Raw genomic sequence first — 21,402 nt, 5'->3', positions numbered from 1 at the left:
CAGATGTAATTATCTTCTTATTGGAAGCAACGTTTGTCATTGATAAGATAATGAAGCAGAGAGTCTACAATTGTTTTATTTTATTCTTTTATCTGTAGTGCGGCCCACAACATGTGTGAAAATATGTGGAACACACCAGTGAGAGACCAAACAGAACCAGCAAATGATTTATGACAATAATTAATGGGACAAAATGTCTGGGTACAAGCAGGACAAGGAAGAGAAAGTCAACATATTTTTGATCAATAAGAGAAAACTTCTTTCTATGCAATGTCATTTAATGACAATTTTATTTTGTCTGGCTGTACAGCTTCTGTAACAATCATCAAGTGTACATCAATATTTAGAATGTAAAAGTACACAATAAAACAATGTAATAGTCATGTGACATTGCAAAGGGTAGGGCCTATATATATTTATAAACTGTACATTTAAAAAAACAGAACTCATCCCTACTTTAAATCAGCCCACATTTCAAGAATGGGCTACACATATATCATACAGTTTTGTACAGCACTTTTCAATAAAGCCTTGGCTACAAAGCCTGGCCAATTTACATTTTCCAGTACACACATTTGTGTAAATAGTGACTTTCCCTTTCAGACATTTTGATCCATGGAGGAAGATGATGTAAAGCTCATCTGTTTTTATGGCTGACTATTAATGTGGGTGTCATGTGGCCAGCACAACGACTAACCACCTTTACTTTTCCACAACTAATATTTGGGGGACTCAGGGGCGTCCTAAAATTCTTCTCCAGGGTTGAAATCAAGACACATCTGTTTGGATGCCAAGCACTTTACCCACTAAGCCACCAAGTCTCTAACCAGTGATCTGAGTGTTAATTGACCAGCAGCTTGACTAGTAACTTCTGCTTCCATTTACACATAAAGTAGCTGCAGACTGTCAACAAAAACTCAAGCATTCAAGGCAGACTTAAACCTAGAATGAACCCTTCAAGTAGCAGTGCAATCCACCTTTTTTTTAATGTTTGGAAGCTTGGTTTGGAAATTTAAGGGCAAGAAAAAAAAGGTTTGGTTCAAGTAAGAAAACTCTTGTTCAAAGTTCTTTTCCTTTACAAACTCCCAAATGTGCAGAATATTAAACTAACCAAGCAATTGGGTAGAAGAGTGTATTGATAAGGGTCAAGGTGAAACAGAATTTTTTTTTAAATTTTGTTCCTCAGAATCATGGCTTATTTGTATGGGATATTCCATTATTACAGAAAATTTGCTAGGCTGGTATTGCCATGTAAAGTCTGTAAAAGATCATTTTATAAATGGTAAGGACCAATCAATACAGCACATTATAGACCTTACTGCCATTCCAAGTGCCTCATTAATGCCCCACCAACCCATTTTAGGGTCAGTCCACTAGGCATTTTACCCCCATGTTGTCATGGTCAGTCCACTCCTGGTCATGTTTAATTAATAATTTTGACTGACCCCATCCTTTTTTTTTTCTTTTAGATCTTACACATTCATTATTGTTTTTGTTTTGTTATTTACGCCAGTAACTTGGGTGTTATATCAGGATCAAAATATGGGGGGAGCAAGGGTACAATTGTGTCTTTTACTTAAGAGTTGATTCCAGTCATACTATAGTGTCCTGATGGTTTGATAAGGCAACATAAAACAGTTTTAGCATCAAATACATTGGTAAAAAAAACAACAACCTATAATGCTACTTGATCAATTTTTTGGACCATACCAGCTATAACACAGCAAGACTTATATATAGATCAATTTCTCAAGAGAAACATGACATTTTGTGGCACTCAACAAGTTTTGGTGTAGACATGACATTTTGTGGCACTCAACAAGTTTTGGTGTAGACATGACATTTTGTGGCACTCAACAAGTTTTGGTGTAGACATGACATTTTGTGACACTCAACAAGTTTTGGTGTAGACATGGCGTTTTGTATAGAAACATAAGAACACATTTTGAAATTAAAAAATAAAAAATTAATCTTCCATGGATGAGTTCTTATATTATACAAATTCTTTAAACATGGTAGAATAGGAAAGAAACATGTTTCAAGAACAGCAAAACTATTCAAACTTGGATCAGATCCTATTTTTTCCAAGATGTAGAAACACAGGACCATTATAACATCACATAGTTGAAGGACTCTACCTTTTTAATGGACAGTCAATGTCATTCGGTCAATGTCAATGTTATATGGTAAAATTTTGTTACCGACAGAAAGTGACAGAAATAGTTTCTATTGCATACAAGTAAATGTTGTATGATCACATTAAAGGAGTATATGAGTCTGTACACATTTCTATATGGTTACAAGTGGGCAGTTTTGTCTATTCGACTTTTGATGTTAGTGCTGACCAACTTTTTGAATTCAGGAAAGTTTTCTCTCTCTAGGAACAACAAGTATCTGTCTTTGAAGGGCTGAAATAGAGAGATTTAAAAACAAAGTGTGATTATGTCCCTTGATTTACTATAAAAAACTGCACAAATCTACAAACACTTTCCTGTGGTATCCTAATGAAACCAAGTTTTGAAATGCATACAGTTTAATAGCAGACTCACCTCTATCTGCAAGGGATGAATTTTTTTATCTTCTCTCTGAGTCTGAAAGAGAACAAAAAAAATGAAAAATAAAAAACGCAGAGTATCATTGAAGGACAAAGAATATTTGCATCAAGGGTCCAGAAAGAGATTCAAACTAAAATGTAAACAACCTAGTTCATTTACAGCATTAATTTTAACCTTCTCAAAACATGAATGACCATCATATTACAATCATTTTATTTATTTTGTTAACAAACAAATCGTAGGCTCAAGGCGCTGTTATAACATTACAAACACAAAGACAAGAGCTAACATGACAAACTAATCTAAAAAAGGTTTAAACAGGTAGGTCTTAATGTTCTTCTTGAAAGTTGAGTAGCATGTTGTCTGTCTGAGATCAATGGGGACTGAGTTCCAAACCTTTGGTCCATGAACTGAAAAAGCCAGCAGAAAGAGAAAGATGGCACCACTAGAAGCGTTGAGTCCATTGAGCGCAGGGCTCTCTGAGGGACATATGGAGTGATCAGTTCGCTAAGGTATTTCATTGTTATATATACACTGATGACAAAGTGTGGCCAACTTGTAGTCGATTCTTGTATTCACGGGAAGCCAATGGAGCATGCCCAAGAGCATAGTAGCAGAATCTCGTCTTGTTTTTCTAAGGACTATTCGAGCTGCGTTGTTCTGTATAGGTATCTTTTGATCATGATATTATTATGACTTGGTGCTGCACATCATCATGGATGGGGTCGAGGATGCAAGGAGTTGAACAGGATGTTAAAGAGAAATAGGAAATCAATTCTTAGGACTGGAGGCCTAAACAAGGGATATAACTATTACAATTTGATGGTTATGTCTTTTCAGTTTGTTATTGCTTTTTAGATAGTCTTCTCTTTTCACTTGACATGTTGTCTTTTCAATAGTCTTAATGTCGACTAGTTCATAGCAATAGATTTTTTTAACAAGATTATGGTAGTATTTCTTTTATCATTATATATATATATATATAACTTAGATTGCCAAACAAACCTCTTTCAAGAACTTGTATGCCAGACCAAGAAAAGCAGGTCCCATGTAGATGGTCAAGGCGTTGTCTTTGATTTTATCTGCCAGGTGTGATGGCGGCTTAAAGTGAAATATCGACTCGAGCTTGTTTGAGCGCTCTTGAAACAAACGACCTGTAAGGGTGTAATATAGAGAAATTTATCAGTAGAATCTTTCCTTAACAAGAGTGGCTCATAGTACTTTGGAAAAGAAATACTCTTCCAACCGGCCTTTCCCTTTCATTCCATACTTATGTAGTTTACATGATTTTTAAGGCCAGACCAGAAGCAATCAAAAAATAAAAAATACAACAAAATCCTTTTTATATCATTGCCCCAATCTTTTATCGTTGTCATTTTACCAGAGAACTTCTATTTACCATTATCAAATAACTATAGTTGTCCTAGATAGTTAATGAACATTTTTATATGAGTTAAAAATGAAAAATTTAAAAAAATACTTTGAACATAAAATAAAGTATACTGTATACATGATAATACATTAGTTTGATATCAATTGTCAATCTATCAACAACAGTTGCATTAACCTTAACCAAGCACTTCTCAAACTGTAAGGCAGGGAAGTAATATCCTTACAGAGGAGGAGCTACCACTTTTAACTTAGATGTTGGGGGGAGCAGACCAACTTTTTTGTTGTATTTAATTAATAAATTCACTTAATTTTAAAGTGACTTAAAGCCTAAAAGGTTACAAATAAAATCTCTGGCTGCAATGAACAAAAAAAACAACTAATTCTTTTTAAAAAATTGAAACTTTCAAGACACATTTTCAGATTTACAAATGAAAGATCTTCAAGCATAGAAACTATACTGCCCAATGAAAAATCCAAGCACTTAGAAAGCAAGTACAGGTGGATGTTTATATATATCAAGTTGATCTTTATGAAGAGATCAAATACATACCTTGCCACAGCATGCCCATGATGTCAAGAAGTAGACCATTAAATTTGTCGACTCCTTTACTCTTTGACCCAGTTGGATGGAGAACAGACACCTGATTGGCTAGCGTTGTATCACAGGTCACTGCATCTCGTCTGCTGCTTCTTACAGCAGTAAATGCTTCCCGAAAACTACAACCAAAAAGAATGGTAGTAATTAAAATATTTGATTAATTTAACTATATAAATACCTAATTTTAAAAAAATTAAAATGCCACAGAATTAATTAAACTAGAAAAAAAAAAGGAGAAGGAAAAAAAAACACCTACGAATTGATGACTTCACAGAGACGAGCTAGAGTAGCTGGACAATCAGACAATAGCAGTCTATGAATGACTCGAAGTGGGAGACAGACTAATGGTATGTGACACTTCTGAAACAAACTTGATACCTGTTTTCAACATCAACAAAAAATGAAGATTAATAGGAAAAGAAAAACAACACGGCATTGTGGCCATACAATTGTCCCAGTTTAAAAAACATAGAAGAAGGAAGTATGTATGGAAACTTTTAGCACTATTTTTCTTTTGTCAAATAGTTTTCATGTATTCTGCTCTTTCATATATACTGATGTTTCAAAAAAGTAGTCATGATTTTTTAGCTCTGATAAAATTAATTATGGCTTTTATATAGCGCTACTATCATGCTTATAGCATGCTCAGAGCCCTTTGGTCCAATCTCATATGTGAATTAGTGGGGGGAGGGGGATATATGGGAGAATGTTTTCCATGCTGCCTTTAGGCGCTCAGTAAACACAACTCTGCCTGAGTCAGGTGTCGAACCTCAAGACCCTCTTCAAAGGTAGCCAAGCCAAGCTAAGTTCAAGCATACTTAGCCTCTCGATACTAGAAAAGTAATCATAATTTACAGACTCTAAGATATTGACTCAGTGATTTGACAATATGCCACATCAAGACAATTATTTTTTTTTGCAGGATAGTCAGATGTCTTGCCAAAGTGAGCATTAATGTGATAGTCTGATCTGTTAAAGTAGTTCTGTTATTTTCATTTAAATTGGATTTTTGGACAAGAATCCTTGAGGACATTTAGCCTTAAATAGATACCAGACACTTAATTTTAATGTAACAACCTGATATAAACTCTTACCAAAGTTTGTTAAATTCAATTAATTCAATGTATAGGAGTTACAAAGTAATTTTGAACAGCTTATTACTTTTCTATTATTTGAAAAAGAAACTGTAGTAAATCACACTTTTTTAAAAAGTTAAAGTAAATGACTTTACCAGTTCCAGGAAGTCCAGAGTGGTCATTTGTAGCAGGTAGTGGTCATCTTCCATCATCATGCCGGCTACAATCACTGCATCTAGAAAACTAATAAGTTTGAGCAAGATGCTTTGGGTGTTGTCCAGTGTGCTAGAGGGAAGATGTGTCTCATTCAAGACCGTGTCTCCCGTAGCATCTCTTGCTGACTTGTTACTGTTAGAATCAAAACATGTCTTCAGTACAGCTGTAACCAATACTTCATCCTAATGGACTGATACCATTACAATCATTGTCAGTTTGAAAAGAACTACTTTAAACAAAAACAAAATTCTGTCCAAGGTTGAAAGGGATAAAATTGGGAGGGGAAAGGGGGGGGGGGAGTATTCATTAAGGAAAATTTTTTTTTTTAGTCCCTTCAAGGGAAAAATTACGGGGAAAAAAAGTTACTTTAGAGAACACACAGGAGGAGGAAGAGTGAATGTCAAGCTGCACAAAGGTGTCACATGACCCTCCTTAAAGATAAACTTTTTTTTTGTTACTTTATTTTGATTATTGGACTCCAAGACATCCTAAAATTCCAAATGAAAGATCCCATCCTCTAATTAAATTTGTAGTCATAACTCTAGCAAAAATAGACCAAATTTGTTTAAAAAGTTATACAAAAAAATAGTGCTGTAAAAAAGACAATACCCTTCTTGTTGCGTTTGTTCTTCTTGACTCGACATGTTGCCATAGTTAATGATGCTTAGGTTATGTAACAATTTTGTCAGGGCAGTAATGCACATAGACTGAAATACAAACAAATTTGTATCCAAATAATTGCTTATGAAATGCCATCTGACACATATTATATAACAGAGTATTTACAAAGTATTTAAAAAGTATTTAATTTAAAAATCTTGATGCATACATTACAACTGTTGTCTATAACTGTTATTTTAAAAAATTAAAAGGTTTATATGATTTAAACAGACCTTTACAAAAATATTGTTTATATTGAAATAGACCTATGTTTTTTTCCACTCTACTTGTCATCCCCATACTTTATTATTTTGTCAGTTCTACCTGCCTCCTGGCTAGACACACTCTTTTGGAGACTTGATGCCAAAAGTAACACAAAAAAAAAAAAAAAAAAAAGATAAAAAAAACTAGTTTCATAAAGAGGAAAAAGGAAGTGAAAACACAGGGCTTGCTTGCTTTGTTTTATAACAAGGTCAAAGGTTGTATTATATTGAAACCATGTAGTGGCACTAGCAATGAAACAAATTAAAAGTAGGAGAATTCAAGTTTTAAGCCAGCTGCAAGGAGTAGCCAATATTTTGTTTAATCTTCAGTATGGTACTTGAACCACAAGGCCTGAGAGAATGAATCATTTCATTCAGAATTTTTTTTTACAACTTAGTAAAGCAACACTTTTGCCTTCTTGCTCTCTCTTAGATTTTCTTAGGTGCATTATAACTGGAGAGAGAATAATAAGTCAAATGTCAATATATATATATATATTGATCCTTCTTTCGTGAGATACAATGCATTCCACCCGATGAATTACTCGTGTTAATTGCATGAATTTGAATTGTCAGAAGTTCAAAAGTGTCCTACTTTTGCACAGTTGAAGTATGAGAATGACTCTGTCCCTAGGCAGGTCTCCTCCTCCTCTTTCTCTCGTCTAAGGAAGCATTCAAACTAGTGTTAACTAGTTACATTATTTGACCTTAATTTTTTTGTGTTTTTTTGTTTTGCAATATAAAAGTGCTGTAATAAAAGCAATATTTTAAAACAAAAACAAAATTAAAGACTGAGAAGAAAAATAAGCACTGACCTTGAAATAGACATCACAAGAGAAGAACAATCTATGTAATGGATCCAAAACACAATAGTGAAGCTCTGCACACACACAAGTCAAAAATTAATTAGTGAAACATTAAAGAAAAAGAAATGAAAGTAACTTACAAGAAAAAAAACACTGAAATAAAATAAATTAAAGTATTGAGCCAGCTTTTAAATAAGGGAGTACAATTAAGAAGTGTCAAAGTATACATGAAACATTACCATTATACGTTGATGGCTTAAAACAGGTGATGAGAGAAAAAATTAAAGGTGTAAATCTTTGTCCATCCCAAAGAGGAAGCGAACATTCTAGGAATCCTTCAACAACAGAGAAACTCTGCAACAATATAATATACAGAAAAAAAAAACATTGTTTCACAATATACAGAACTAAACATTATTCTACTATATCAACAACAAAAAATACTGTTACAATATACAAAGAAAAAAACAACAACAACATTCTAACACAATATTTAGAACTAGACATTGTCACATTGAAAACAAATAGTGTTAAAATAGAGAGAAATAAAACATTGTTCATTAAACTGCCTTTGAATATAAAATATCTATTATGTTGTTACTGTAAAGAAATATTTACCATGTGTGAAAGGGGAAGGGGGGTGAGAGAGCAAAAATCTCCCATCATTTAGAGTCCCACTGTACAGTGGAATCTCATCTAGTGAAGGTCTTCAATAACAAACATTTTGGATAACAACCAAAAATTTCATCAAAGATTAGCACTGGACACCGAACAGAAATTTGGACACCAAACAACCCCTAATATTATAATGTGACATGTTCTCTTAGACGAGACTTCCCCACCCCCTCCAAACAGTAATTCCACCCCTTCTTCCCACCAACTTCACCCAGCCAGGAATCACATTGCAGTCTGTAAGTTTTCCCTATGTTCACTTACTGTTTTCTTATGTTTAAATATGTTTCTATAATGTTTTTGTTTATTTAACTTCATGTATATTGTATTATAACTTCTCATTAAAAAACAACACACCTATATATTACAAAGTCAACAGGGACTGGGAACAAATTAAATCTATTTCCTTTTATTTCTTTAGGGGAAAATTTCTAAATTCTAAACATTTTGGTGCCATCCAACTTTCCAGAACAGATTGTTGCCCTAAGCTTAAGTCCCACTATATTTCAAATTTATTCCAATGTACACCATCAATGACCTTGAGTGAAAAAAAAAAGAGATAACCTACCGAGAGAAGTTGAACAGCTAAAGTTGACCTTTAATCAATATCTAGAAACAATTGTAAGTAAAGATAAACTCAAGCTTACCTGAACATTCTGTGAGAAACTGAGCAACATTTGTAACAGCTGTTCATACTTTTCACATTCATCTTTATCAGTATTTCTGAAACCTACCAAGAATTAAAACAAAAATTATAAACACCACAATATGATGTTTCTTTTAGTGACATTTAAAAAATCTAATACAGTTTTAAAAAATTGTATTGTTTTAGTCAAGCATAATTTAAAAAAAAACAGTAAGGTCAATAATTTTTTTTTTTGGTGAGTCACAATATTAGTACCAGTCCTTTATGAATCAGTTTATCAACTACTTAAAAATAAGATTGTGCTTATTGCATATAGTATTGACCTAACCTGTCATATATATATAATATATTGTTTTCATTGCATGTAGTATTGACCTAACCTGTCATATATATATAATATATTGTTTTCATTGCATGTAGTATTGACCTGACCAATCATGTAGATTGTGCTTATGGCATGTAGTATTGACCTGACCAATCATGTAGATTGTGCTTATGGCACGTAGTATTGACCTGACCAATCATGTAGATTGTGCTTATGGCATGTAGTATTGACCTGACCAATCATGTAGATTGTGCTTATGGCATGTAGTATTGACCTGACCAATCATGTAGATTGTGCTTATGGCATGTAGCCTTGACCTCACCTGCCATATATATTGTTTTCATTGAATGTAGAATTGATCTGACTTACCAAAAGCAAACACATGTTGTATCCACAAACATAAGCGTGTGATGACAATCTGGTCTGGGTGGCAGGACAACAATAGTTGTAACTTTTTGTCTTTCAGGGCAGCAGCTATCTGACTTGGATACTACAATAAGATAACATAATAATTTAGAAAGGAAGAAACGTCAGTGTCCTGTGATCACAAGTAATTCTCATACATAAAAGAAAAGCTTATTATCAAAGTATTGTGCATTGGACAGTTTATAACAGTGTTTTGAGATCACTAGAACAAAAAAAAAGGTGGGTTTTTTTTGGTCAAGAATTTTTAAGGATTTTCTGAATTTGATGCTGTTATATTATTTATGTACTTTGGCAAGGAATTTATTATTGTAATGTGTAATGTTTTAGTGTGTAATAAAATTAAGTCATCAATCCAGCCTAGACTCTTACATTGCTAAATGTGTTAAATAGTTCTAGTTTATAACTAACGACCTGATCTTCTCTTAGCTTATGACAATTTAAAAACATGAAAACCATTCAGCTCTGCAGCCGCTAAGTCAAATAGTCACTGAGTCTGTAGTAATCCAAAAGGCACGAGACATTTTGCAAAACAAAAGCTACAACCAAAAATAATGTGGAGACCATCTCATTCTTTCTTAAGAAACAACCAATCAAACAGAGCTGAACTCTTCAACCTCACCTCAATTTTATCTAAGGCTTCTAAGTAGGCACTAAAAGAGTCCAGCTGTGCATAATGAATATGTTCAAAGTCTGAAGGTAGGCTGGTGGTGTTCAGATCAGTTTCCTCAGATATCTCCTCTGAAGCTGAGTGAGGTTCAGGTACCAACAGCTTTTGACGTTTGGACTTCTGGATGAAAAGAATTATCAACTATGTATAAATAAATATAGAAAACAAAAGTAATGAACAGAACTAAACTTGTGACCCTGTGGGTCAGTCGTACTCAAGCATTAGACACAAACTCATGCCTAATCACACTCACAATTGACAATGAATAAATAAATATAAAATCATTATTATTTTGAACAGACTTAATAACAGAAATATGAGGATCTTTGTTGCCTTCTTGTCTAATCTTATTATTGAGTCTTTATGTGCTTCATGTTATAGAAATGTGAAAGAAAAAAAAAAATTTAAAGCCACAAAATTATGTTTCCCATTTGCTTATAAGATAATTTAGAAACCATACTCATGTTTTCATACTAGTAAGCATTTCCTTCAATGCAATGCTTCAAATAGAGTAAATTTATAAAATCAGACTTAATCAACCCCTAGTAAACAAAAGCTTCATGTGAATTAGATTTGACATAATTTGTAGGTCACTGTTGGGTTTCCTTTTATCTCAAAGACACTAAGTACCTTATTATCATTTGTTATTATTTTTTTCAACCATTAACTCAAAAAAATAAATAAAAATCTTTTCTCCAACCAGCAGTATTGCAATTATAATTGATTATGTACTTATTTTGGTTCTTTTCAACGTGTCATTTTTTATATTTTTAAAATGTCTTGGCCCGATCCCGATCCAAAGAATATTGCTGCTTGTCACAAGCTCTACATCAGCAACAGATTCAAAGCAATGCAACATGAGTATCATGTACTTTGCACTTTGACATCAGTTTTATGGAATAAAATTTTAAAAATGTTGAAAAAGAATGTGAGGACATACCACCTGGATAAAAGCTTTTTCTTTACGGATTTTAATTTCTGCTCTATCTGTGTCAAGGCCATTATCATCTCCTGCTGCTTGATTAGCTGCAACTATTTCTTGTATAGTGGACCTCCATGTGGAATCATGAGCTTTAAAATAAACCTAGAAGAAGGATTTGCATTCATTGGCAGAGCTTTGAAATAAACTTAGAGGAAAGATCTTGACACAACAAAAAAAGATAAACTTTGTAAAAAAAAACTGAGAAAAAAATCTTCCAACTGCTACCTGTTTCTAAACACAGACCTGCCTACCAAAAAAAGTCCAAATGCGTAACACTTACGGTCAAAATGCGTATTTTGGCACCAGAATGCGTAACACTTACGTGATCCTTCATACTTGATCTATTCTATACTAAGACTAAGAATCTAGTCTAGATCTAGACTAGATGGTAGTAGATGTTATCGATCTAGATCTAGTCAATCTAAATTCTAAATCATACTAGCTCTAGATCTAGATCTATAACTAGTTTGTAGGGTAATGTAGAGAATCATAACGTAATGACTAGCTAGACTCGAGCTAGATCTATTCCTGTATAACAAGTTATCTAGATTCTAGAATCCAGATCTAGACTAGATATCTACAGTGTCACTCAATGTGTTTTGAATCGATAGCTCTTCGATTTTTTTTTCTATACAAATGAATACGAGAATCAGGAATGCACCAACATAATTAATTTCTACTCATGAACTTACAAAAAAAAAAAAAAAGTCACGTTGGTGTATCAGCTAACTGACGGTACCAACCTGGTACCAGCCTGCCACTCCCTCACTCACACGTTCTTCATTTCTAGACATCTAATTACTATTAAGTACCAATCAATGTATAGATCTGGGCACATTGTGTTCACCCCACCTTTTCTGTTTCGCCCCTCTCCCCACAGGTGGGCTTAGCGTGACCTCCGTGACCGCTTGTAAGCTAGTCTAGAGAGGAGAAAAAAAAGCATACGAAATGCGTAACGCGATGGGTTAAATGCGTATTTGCGTACTGGCGGTAGGCAGGTCTGTAAACAAGTCGATAAAGTCTTTTGCTTTACTGAAATAAATGTTTCACTTACCTTGTGAGAATGTTCCAACTTCATGGGAACTAAATGTGGACAGAATACTTTATAAATTGTCAATAGCCCAATGATACAAGATTCAGGGCCCTGTAAATAAAAAGAAAAAAACAAACATTGGATGCTTTGTACTGAAGAAATCAATGTTTGACCATTACACTAATCATGTTAGAGTGGTCCACAGGTCTCTCAGTCTTTTAAAGATCATAAATAGTTATATTTTACCTAAGACCTATCAGCAACAAATATAAGACTAAATTAGAACAGCCTCTATTTCATCTATCAGTCCTATAATGAAAGTGCCCTATTGTTATAGCCAAGACGAGAGTATATATGAAGTCATGTAATTATAGGGCAAATTCAGTCAACACACACACACACAAATGTTTATTAATACTAAGGCTGGGATCAACTTACAACTTTACGTGTTAACTGTAGCAACTGTTGCACTTTGAACAACTTTACATCATGCTTTCTAGTCAATAAAAACAACAAATGGCACGCATGGGGTAGCTGGAACAGAAAAGGTCAAAATTCCTTCAATGTATTACAAAACCAAATAGATGACCCTATCAAAATATTGTCTGTTTTTTGTTTTTTATTCATTACACATGGTAAAACTATTTACAAAGATACATTCAAGCTTTTTAATTAGTGTACAATATTAATGCGTTCAGTTTCGTCTTAAAATTAATGCAGCTCTATTTATAGACATTTTAGGTTTTAGTGTGAAATATATATGATGATATATACTTTCAATTGTAAAATAAATTCATTATATTTTCTAGCATATTAACAACTGCCAAATGAATGACTGTTACAGGGACTTGTTGCCTACACTTGGAACAAAAAGCTTACCAAAAGATATGAATGAATAAAACAGAAGATTATATCATAGAGCTTATGAAGCTGGTCATAACCATCAATGTAATCATAGATCAGAAGTATCCAACGGAGCAACACACTCTATAAAAAAAATAAGACAAAAAATGTCATTTTTGTGTACAGAGCAATATTTCTAAACTGCTAGTAGCCTAGTGTAAAATCAATGATGAACAAAAATATTGATATTTTCTTCAGCTGTTATTTTTGACAATGCCCAAAAACTTTTTTTCAGAGAAAATTAGAGTTACACTGAAAAAAGTAAATACTGAAGTTCAATACATTACTTTTGTTTTGTTCATTATTTCCAATTGAAAAGCAGCCTCTAAGAACAAACTAGCAGCCTCTTAGACAAAACTAGCAGCCTCTAAGAACAAACTAGATTAAAGTTTACCAAAGACCAAACAATTTCAAAGAATTTTTTTCCTTTGCAGACATGAATAGTATATACATTGATAAATCCAATGGCTAAAATACAATTTCATTTGATAACAATAAGATATCATTTTAAGATGGATGTAAGATCAACAGTGGGAAACAAACAAAAAACACTAATGTATAATTGATTAGTTGCAGCACATTTACATGTAGATTGGTAGGTCCTGGGTCACTAAAGACTCTAGTACTGATCCAAGAGATAACTCTGACAACAGCAGATTGTGGAACTTTACTACTTGGAACAAGACATTTGACTAACTTGGTCCTAATGGCTTGGGCTAAGAAAATGAAACAAACAAACAAGAATGACTATTTAATATAAGTGAATTAGTTAATGAGATTTAAACTTTTACAAGCATTTTTTAAATCTAATGTATTCAACATTTAATATTTTTCTTTTTTAAAAGAATTAAACTTAGTTTTATAAAAAAATGGATGGAACAATACTAAAGCAACAAATGTCAGTTTATCTGATTATCAGCATTATATAACTAGAGTAACAGATCTGAATATTTCAAATATAATTTACATCTTCAAATTTTTTTATTCTGATTTCTCACAAAAACAAAAGTTCAATCAGACAACAATCACACCCGAGAGAAATAGATTATAGATTAGCTTTCACATAGTTAGAGAAACTTGCAAAGAAAGACAATAAATAAAAATACTCACAGATCTTGGTATTAGGGTGAACAATAATTTTAATCAGAGTAGTTATTTGCTCTCGAGTTAATCCATGGTTCATTGCATGCTTGACAATTTGATCAACTGAGAGATGAAACTTGACGTTGCCTCTAAGAACTGTGTTTGCATCCACTGCACATATCACATGATGGTTAAAGGGTTTTGGAATCAGAAAGAAAACATTTTTAACATTTATTAAACAGCTACTATTTATACACAATATGTAATAAAGCTCTATAACTTTAAATCACTGAATGATTACTGATTACCACACAGATACGCTTAAGACGTAATTACCTTTTCTTTTGAAGGAATGTGTGTACGTGTCCAGTCTATTATATGAAATCTAACCTAGTTGTTTTTTGTCTACTACTACCACTAGTTGAATTTATTTCTTTTCAAATAATTCTATGTGTAGCAGGTTATTAAGTGTAATCATCATTATCATCATCATCATCACACTCCATTTGAGTGAGGGCTTGAGAGGCTCAAATTCTCTCACAAAAGCCCTGGACAGAAACCCTGCTGTTTTGCATAGTGCCTACATGTCACCATACAGGTCGAGACTTTAGGTTTCCCAGACCTGTCAAGGTGGAGATAGGCAAGTCTGAGGCAGTCAAAAAGATATTTAATATTTACATGGCTAAAAGGAGTAAAGTTGGTTTTTCAGTCAAAAAAAACAAAACATTAAAATAAAAGAAACAAACAAAATCTGAAATGCATACATTGTAGAAAAAAACTCATAGCATTATTTAGGGCTGAACTACGACGTTTGGAAGGAGACTCTGGTTCTAGTTGTGGGCTACTTTCTAGTGACATTGATCTTGTCAAGACAGATGCCATTTCAAGTTATTGTAGCTGTTGAATAAAAAAAGAAATTAAACATTTTTTTTATCAAAGGATATCAATAATTAATACTAGGATTCACATATACATGCATGTATTGTGTTTTTTTAAATTAAAATACATACTTACACAGATACATAGATAGATATCATAATATTAGTATTTATTAAATATAGATCATAGACAAATTTTAGGCAAAATGATAAAACACCAATAAAACCTAAATTGCACTATTTGGCACATTGGGCTGTAAGCTGTTTCGACAAAGATCTGTTAATGGCAATGTCTGAAGCCTCTTCCCAACTTTTTCCACTGCTTTGAGGTCTTCCATGAAAGTGTGATGCAAGTTATACGCAAGTTATACGAGGAGGTCCCTGTTTGCGATTTCCTCTCGTATAGGCCTCCTGTCATTGCAGCTTTAAGTATGCATAAATGCAATTCATTTAGTCAGAGAACATGTCCTGCAAGCTTCACACTACGCTCTGTCACAACCTCACAAGGTGTTCAACTCCCAGTTCGGCATAGGATTTCCAAACAAGGAAATTGTTATAACTTGCAAAAATATTTCCAATTGCTTCACATACTAAGTAGATGCAAAGGTATGCATTTTTTTATTAACGTAGAAAAATTTACTTTCTCTATGAAAAAAAAGAGGATAATATGGGGCGCCATGAGTGATAGCCCTAGTAGTATCTTTTTTTTGTTAAGTGTATTAATTAATTAGAAGATTACGCAATCTAAACGATTAAAATCAGTGTTGTATATCAAGGAGGAGGCTGCATTCTTTACAATGGTGTTTTTTTTTTCTTCACCATGCTTGGGGATAATTTTGATCCAATACTATATATGGTTGTTACAAATTTGAGTGAATCATAAGACATTTTTTAAAGAGATCTAAGAAGATGCATAAAACCCATCAATTGTATATTTGTAAGCATATATATAAATATTCTATTCTGCTATTCAAAAGCTTGATGAGTGGTTAAATTTTAAAAACAGTCAAACAAATACAAGCCTTTAGATCTCAAAGCCTTCAATAACAAACAAATCAACTTCGATAAATAATTCAAAAAGATCACAATGCAATGGAAACTACTTAGATAGAGCTTGAGAAATACTTTCCAAAGATACCAATGATCTTATTTTCTTGAGTTAATTGTGAAGGAAGTTATGACAATTTTAGTAGTAAAAAATTAGCCTTTGTAAAAAAAATTGTGACTAAAAAGACAGATAGATGAACTTAAATTGACTGGATTAGAAAAAGTCTCTAGATCAAATCTAGCCATGCATGTTATCATCTAAATCAGTGGCTTAAACTATGCTGTCAGGCTATCTAAATCAATGTCTACCTTACTAGACTCCTCTCTAGAGATCTAGTCTAGTTTTTAGTATAGCTCTTCTTCTTTGAAGTAACTTCTGTAATATATTATAATTATATTTTCTATGATCTAGAGTCTAGATCTATCTAGATTCTAATTCTAAGATTTATAATGATATTCATTGATAATGATATTATTATTAAATTAATATATTATTATATTAGTGATAGAAGTTCTAGATTATGAAGATATATATATATATATATATTGAAAGATCTGGGATCTAATCTAATCTAGAGTTCTAGTATCTTATCTTATATAATACAGACATTACTTCAAAAAAGAAGATGATTACGTCCTATGCACTTAGTCATGCATGTTAACCAATGACTCACTCCAATGACTTCATAAAATTAGACTTAATAAAAATACTGCCAAGTCACTGGTTTTCCTGGCTGGCTCAGGTAACCCATTTCATGAAATAACAGCACTAGGGAGCATTGTAAAAATTTGTCCTAGCATATGGAACGAGTGATGTGCCTTTATCTTTGTGACTTTGTTGTCAGTTTCTGAGTATTTTTAATTTTTATTTGATTTATAATTCCATATCTAGAGTATTTATTTATTCCGGACATGAATCAGTACAATTCACTGTTTTTGTGGTCATTACATCTTTATGTTGATATTTAATATGAAACTAGCATGCTTTATAATGTGCGTTTCCTTTTTCCAATGATTCTGACACAATTTCCTTCCATTTAGCTGTCTTTTTATGAAAGAAAAAAGAATTTCAAATTTATAAGTAAGGGTTGTTTTTTTTTTCTGTTACCAGGATGACTCTACCTCTTCCTAGGGTTAAGACTATATTTTTTGGTTGGCTAATGAGCCTGGCAATATTTATTCAGTTTTTGAAGCTGATTTATTTGATTCATAAGCCAAGTTGTTTGATTCCATACAAAACAAATTAATAGGGTGTTTGTTTAAATTACGATTTTCTTAGCAAAATGTATACCAAACAACCAGTTTTAGACATCAATGTTAATGATCTAATATATTATATTTGTTTGTTTGTTGATTTTTTTTTTAAAATAGAGAATAAATGGGCAAATGTTTGGAGTGAGATTGATACATTGAATGAAGTTAAATGTCTGGATCTAAACCTACTAGATAGATCTAGATTTATAAAGAGAGAATATAAAGGATTCAGCTATTTAGACAATAATGGCCATCCTAGCCTGTACTAGACTACAAAAGATCATCTGTATAAAAGTCAGTGTAGAAGTCACTATCTAAGTGACCTAATTTTAGTAGAATAAGTGTGTTCATATTTTTATTTTTTGTTTTCGTTTTTATGCATAATTTGAAAACATCTTTATGATTTCATGTGAGGGGCTATGCCTGGTGATCTTAAAATTTAGTTAATATTAATCGTATTGCTTCAATCTTACAGTAGCTGTTAGGTTTAGAGACAGCCTAGTCCAGAGCTATGGTACAGTTATAAGAGAAAGATCTCTAAAAGCATTAGGATTATTTATAACTAACTTGAGGAAAAAAGTAACATTTTCATCTAAGCCTCTCCCTGTCCTAAAAAGTAAATAGATTCTGACTGATTCTCACAAACTAGCCAGTGTAAGGCTAGTCTAGACTGCGTGTAGACGGTCATGACAAAACAACCAAGTGCGATAGTGTTTGTTTGTATGTTGAGTGGTCAAGTGAAAAATACACACTGCCGTGGTTAATTATGCATGAAAATCTACTTTCAACACGCATTTTTTTCTTCGCTTACAAGATCTAGATCTAACTGCATAGACGAAGATATATTAATATATATTTCTTTTACAAAAATGTAAACTTTACTGTACATGGTCTCCCATTATACAAATAGAAAAATCAATAGATTTTTTTTAATTAATAGGCTAGTGTGACGTCACATAGAAACCCAGTGAAAATCTGATCGTTTTGGATGCGCAGGAAAATTACGCCAGAAAAACATCAATTACTAAGTTATTATTGCAAATTTAAAAAAAAAGAATAATGCATTTATTATCTGTAAATCAAAACACACACATAAAAAATTGTCAAAACCATCAGAGTTTCCTTTTAAACTAAAAAACATTTTGGTACTTCATTTTCTTTTCTATGTCGACTATGTCAAACCATTATCAAATAGATCTAATTATAAATAAAAAATTATTATAAATAATGAGTCGTGATCATGATTGAGATTGACATGATAATCATGATTATGCGTTTACTCTTAGTAGATTCTACTTTCTAGATCTATCAATCTAAAATTATCTATCTAGAATTCTACACTCTAGATTCTAGAAGTCTAGAAGATCTATAGTAGCTTCTTATATTTTGGACACCCCATTGAATTCTCCTTCAATGAACGGGTTGCTTTTTTTGTTTGTAATTCATTTGTTTTTATGTTTGGAGCAAAAATCAACGTTTCGGGACTGCGCATGTCCAATTTTAGATAAGTTCCGGTAATTTTGTTCCGTTTTTCCAAAGCAGATGGCAGTTTTTTAGATTCTCGGTAACCATGTATACATGTAAAGCTGTTGTTTTAACCTCCCCCGGCAATTCATACCCATACAAGGGATGAAGGCTATATTATGAGCCTGTTTGATTGTAGGCTGATGGGCATATCAAAATAAGCTTCCAAACATCTTTAGAAAGACATGCCAATCACATTTATACCGTTAGCTGCTAAATAAAATTTAATAAGGGGGTGTACAACGAATAATAATGAATTCAGCTCATTCTCCTTCATTGGACACAGCAAAATCGTAATAAGAAATATTATTGGGATTAATAAATCTATGATTTTTTCAATGAATAAGCTTGACCTAGATCGAGATGTCTATAATATATAATTTATGAATGAAAGAAAAAGTGCGGGCTGCTAATTTGAAGCCAGAGACCATGCCCACTGCAGGTGATCACTCCAGATGAGCTGGCAGTGAGGAGAAGTATACACTCAGCTTGTAGTGTCACAAACTATCCAACATGCAGTGGAGGGAAGGGGGAGAGAGTCATGAAAAGAATTATAAGCATCTATAGGAGGGAGGGGGGTGTTAATGTGTCACAAAACGAACATCCAACTTATGAAAACAAGAAGAGGGTCCTTGGATGGCAATGAAAAGAAAGACAGAGCCTAGGAAATACATGTAGCCAATGTAGCCTAGTTGAAAATATCATGTTTATTAAATTATAATAATTAATTTATAGATATATAATCTATATAGATTTATTTCTGTCTGTTTCTACACATTGATTACATAGGTATATAAATAATAAACTATAAACGATATATATATATATTCTTTATATATTCTATATATAGAGTACTAGAGAGAGAGAGAGAGAGACAGAGAGAGAGAGTATATGAGGAAATAAATACATATTGCAATAGTGAATCTACTTTTTTTAATGCAATCTAAAAAAAAATTTAAGTAGCACAGATATAATTTATTAGCAATTACATAGTGGTGTACAATGACGGTGCTCACTGTCCAATTGAGGAGAAAGCCCAAAAACTGCGTTCAATATAGGAGCATGAAGTGACCCACTTTATTTTAAAATAAAATCTTGACTATGAGTGGTAATACAAAGGAATACAGCTATTTTTATAGTCCTTTAGTTGCAGAATAAGAATCTGCTTTCAGTTTTTTTGTAAGTTAAACCTTCACCAAATAAAAAAATAAAATAAAAAGTTGACCTAGTTCCCGTAAGTCGGTGTTCAGGTATAAGAATCTACTATAGATTCTAGATCTAAAACTAAAGTAACTAAAGTCTTTTAGACGTCTTCTAGTAGTGACCTCTACTATTAATAAAGTAGATCTAATCTAAATAAAAGACAAGTAAAATTAATTAATTAAAATTAATTAAATCTTATGCACATCTAGATCTAATAATAGTTATTAGTACTTACTGGAGTCGATAAAACATGAGATATAGAATCTAGATCTATTCGTTATTGGATATATTACATTATATTCCATGTAGGTCTATTTAGACTATTAACAACAAATTTTCATTGTAAACATTTGTATCTTCCGCCATTTTGTTAAACTCGTTTTGTTTCGTTTCTATATCTACATTCTATTTTTTACTTATATTATATGCACATACCTATATATACTATATATAGATCTAAATCAATGAAAAAAAAATATTTATTCTTTTTCTATATATATAGTTAGTAGATCTACTTATTCATGTAATAGTTTCCACATAATTATATAGAGACCTATATCTGCTCTGGAAGAAAAGCTGGCATCTCTACCACCTAAGGAAATGCCTTCCATGTAAACGGCAATGTGTCTCTCGAGAATCAGAATGGGTGTGTTATACCATAATCCTTCTATGACGTACTGAAGGAGGCCATCAAAAGATCTTCATCCATTGGCGCCCGCAGGATTTTTTGCAGAGGCGTGCAAGTTGCCACCTATGGCTCAAAGTCGTAGCTTCAACTTTTTTATTACAGAGAATATTAAAGAAAAGAATTGGTGCCCCCTTGCCCCCCCCCACCCCATATTTTAATTTACATAAATGATTTACCAAATTGCATTATTTCAGGAACAAAAGGCAGATTTATTTGCAGACGATTGCATAATATATAGAACAATAAAAACAACACAAGATACAGATATTTTACAAAGAGAATTAGATGAATTACAGAAATGGGAATCAAATTGGAGCAAGTCTTGATCTGAGCTAGCCAGGAAAACCAGTGACTTGGCAGAATTTAAGTCATTGGTTAATATGCATGACTAAATGCATGACGCGTAGGACGTAATCATCTTCTTTTTTGAAGTAACGTCTGTATTATATAAGATAAGATAAGTCTTTCCACCCAGAAAAATGTCAGTTGTTAAGAGTAACAAAAA

General features: G+C 32.6%; 1 protein-coding gene across 2 annotated transcripts; it reads right to left on the bottom strand.

Annotated features, from left to right (window-relative positions):
* Positions 1–271: 271 nt before the first annotated feature.
* Positions 272–20,583, bottom strand: LOC106055666 (centromere protein I-like). 2 transcript variants are annotated; one of them, XM_013212027.2, is made up of 20 exons: positions 20,441–20,583; positions 15,068–15,200; positions 14,331–14,474; positions 13,806–13,936; positions 13,197–13,304; positions 12,756–12,851; positions 12,339–12,428; positions 11,243–11,386; positions 10,255–10,422; positions 9,579–9,699; positions 8,886–8,968; positions 7,806–7,920; positions 7,576–7,640; positions 6,447–6,544; positions 5,777–5,969; positions 4,802–4,923; positions 4,498–4,664; positions 3,561–3,709; positions 2,550–2,591; positions 272–2,408 (listed from the first exon to the last, which is right to left on the bottom strand). In XM_013212027.2, the coding sequence occupies exons 2-20, from the start codon at positions 15,183–15,185 to the stop codon at positions 2,298–2,300; spliced, it is 2,265 nt and encodes a 754-aa protein (XP_013067481.2). In that variant the 5' UTR covers positions 15,186–15,200; positions 20,441–20,583; the 3' UTR covers positions 272–2,297. The 2 variants fall into 2 exon arrangements, with proteins under 2 accessions (XP_013067481.2, XP_013067479.2); XM_013212025.2 differs by having other exon boundaries at positions 20,445–20,583.
* Positions 20,584–21,402: the final 819 nt, after the last annotated feature.

Source organism: Biomphalaria glabrata, chromosome 15 (assembly GCF_947242115.1).
Source record: "Biomphalaria glabrata chromosome 15, xgBioGlab47.1, whole genome shotgun sequence".
Classification (NCBI taxonomy): domain Eukaryota; kingdom Metazoa; phylum Mollusca; class Gastropoda; family Planorbidae; genus Biomphalaria; species Biomphalaria glabrata.
Note: the sequence above shows the minus strand (reverse complement) of the source record. Positions and strands in the feature narration are given on the sequence as shown.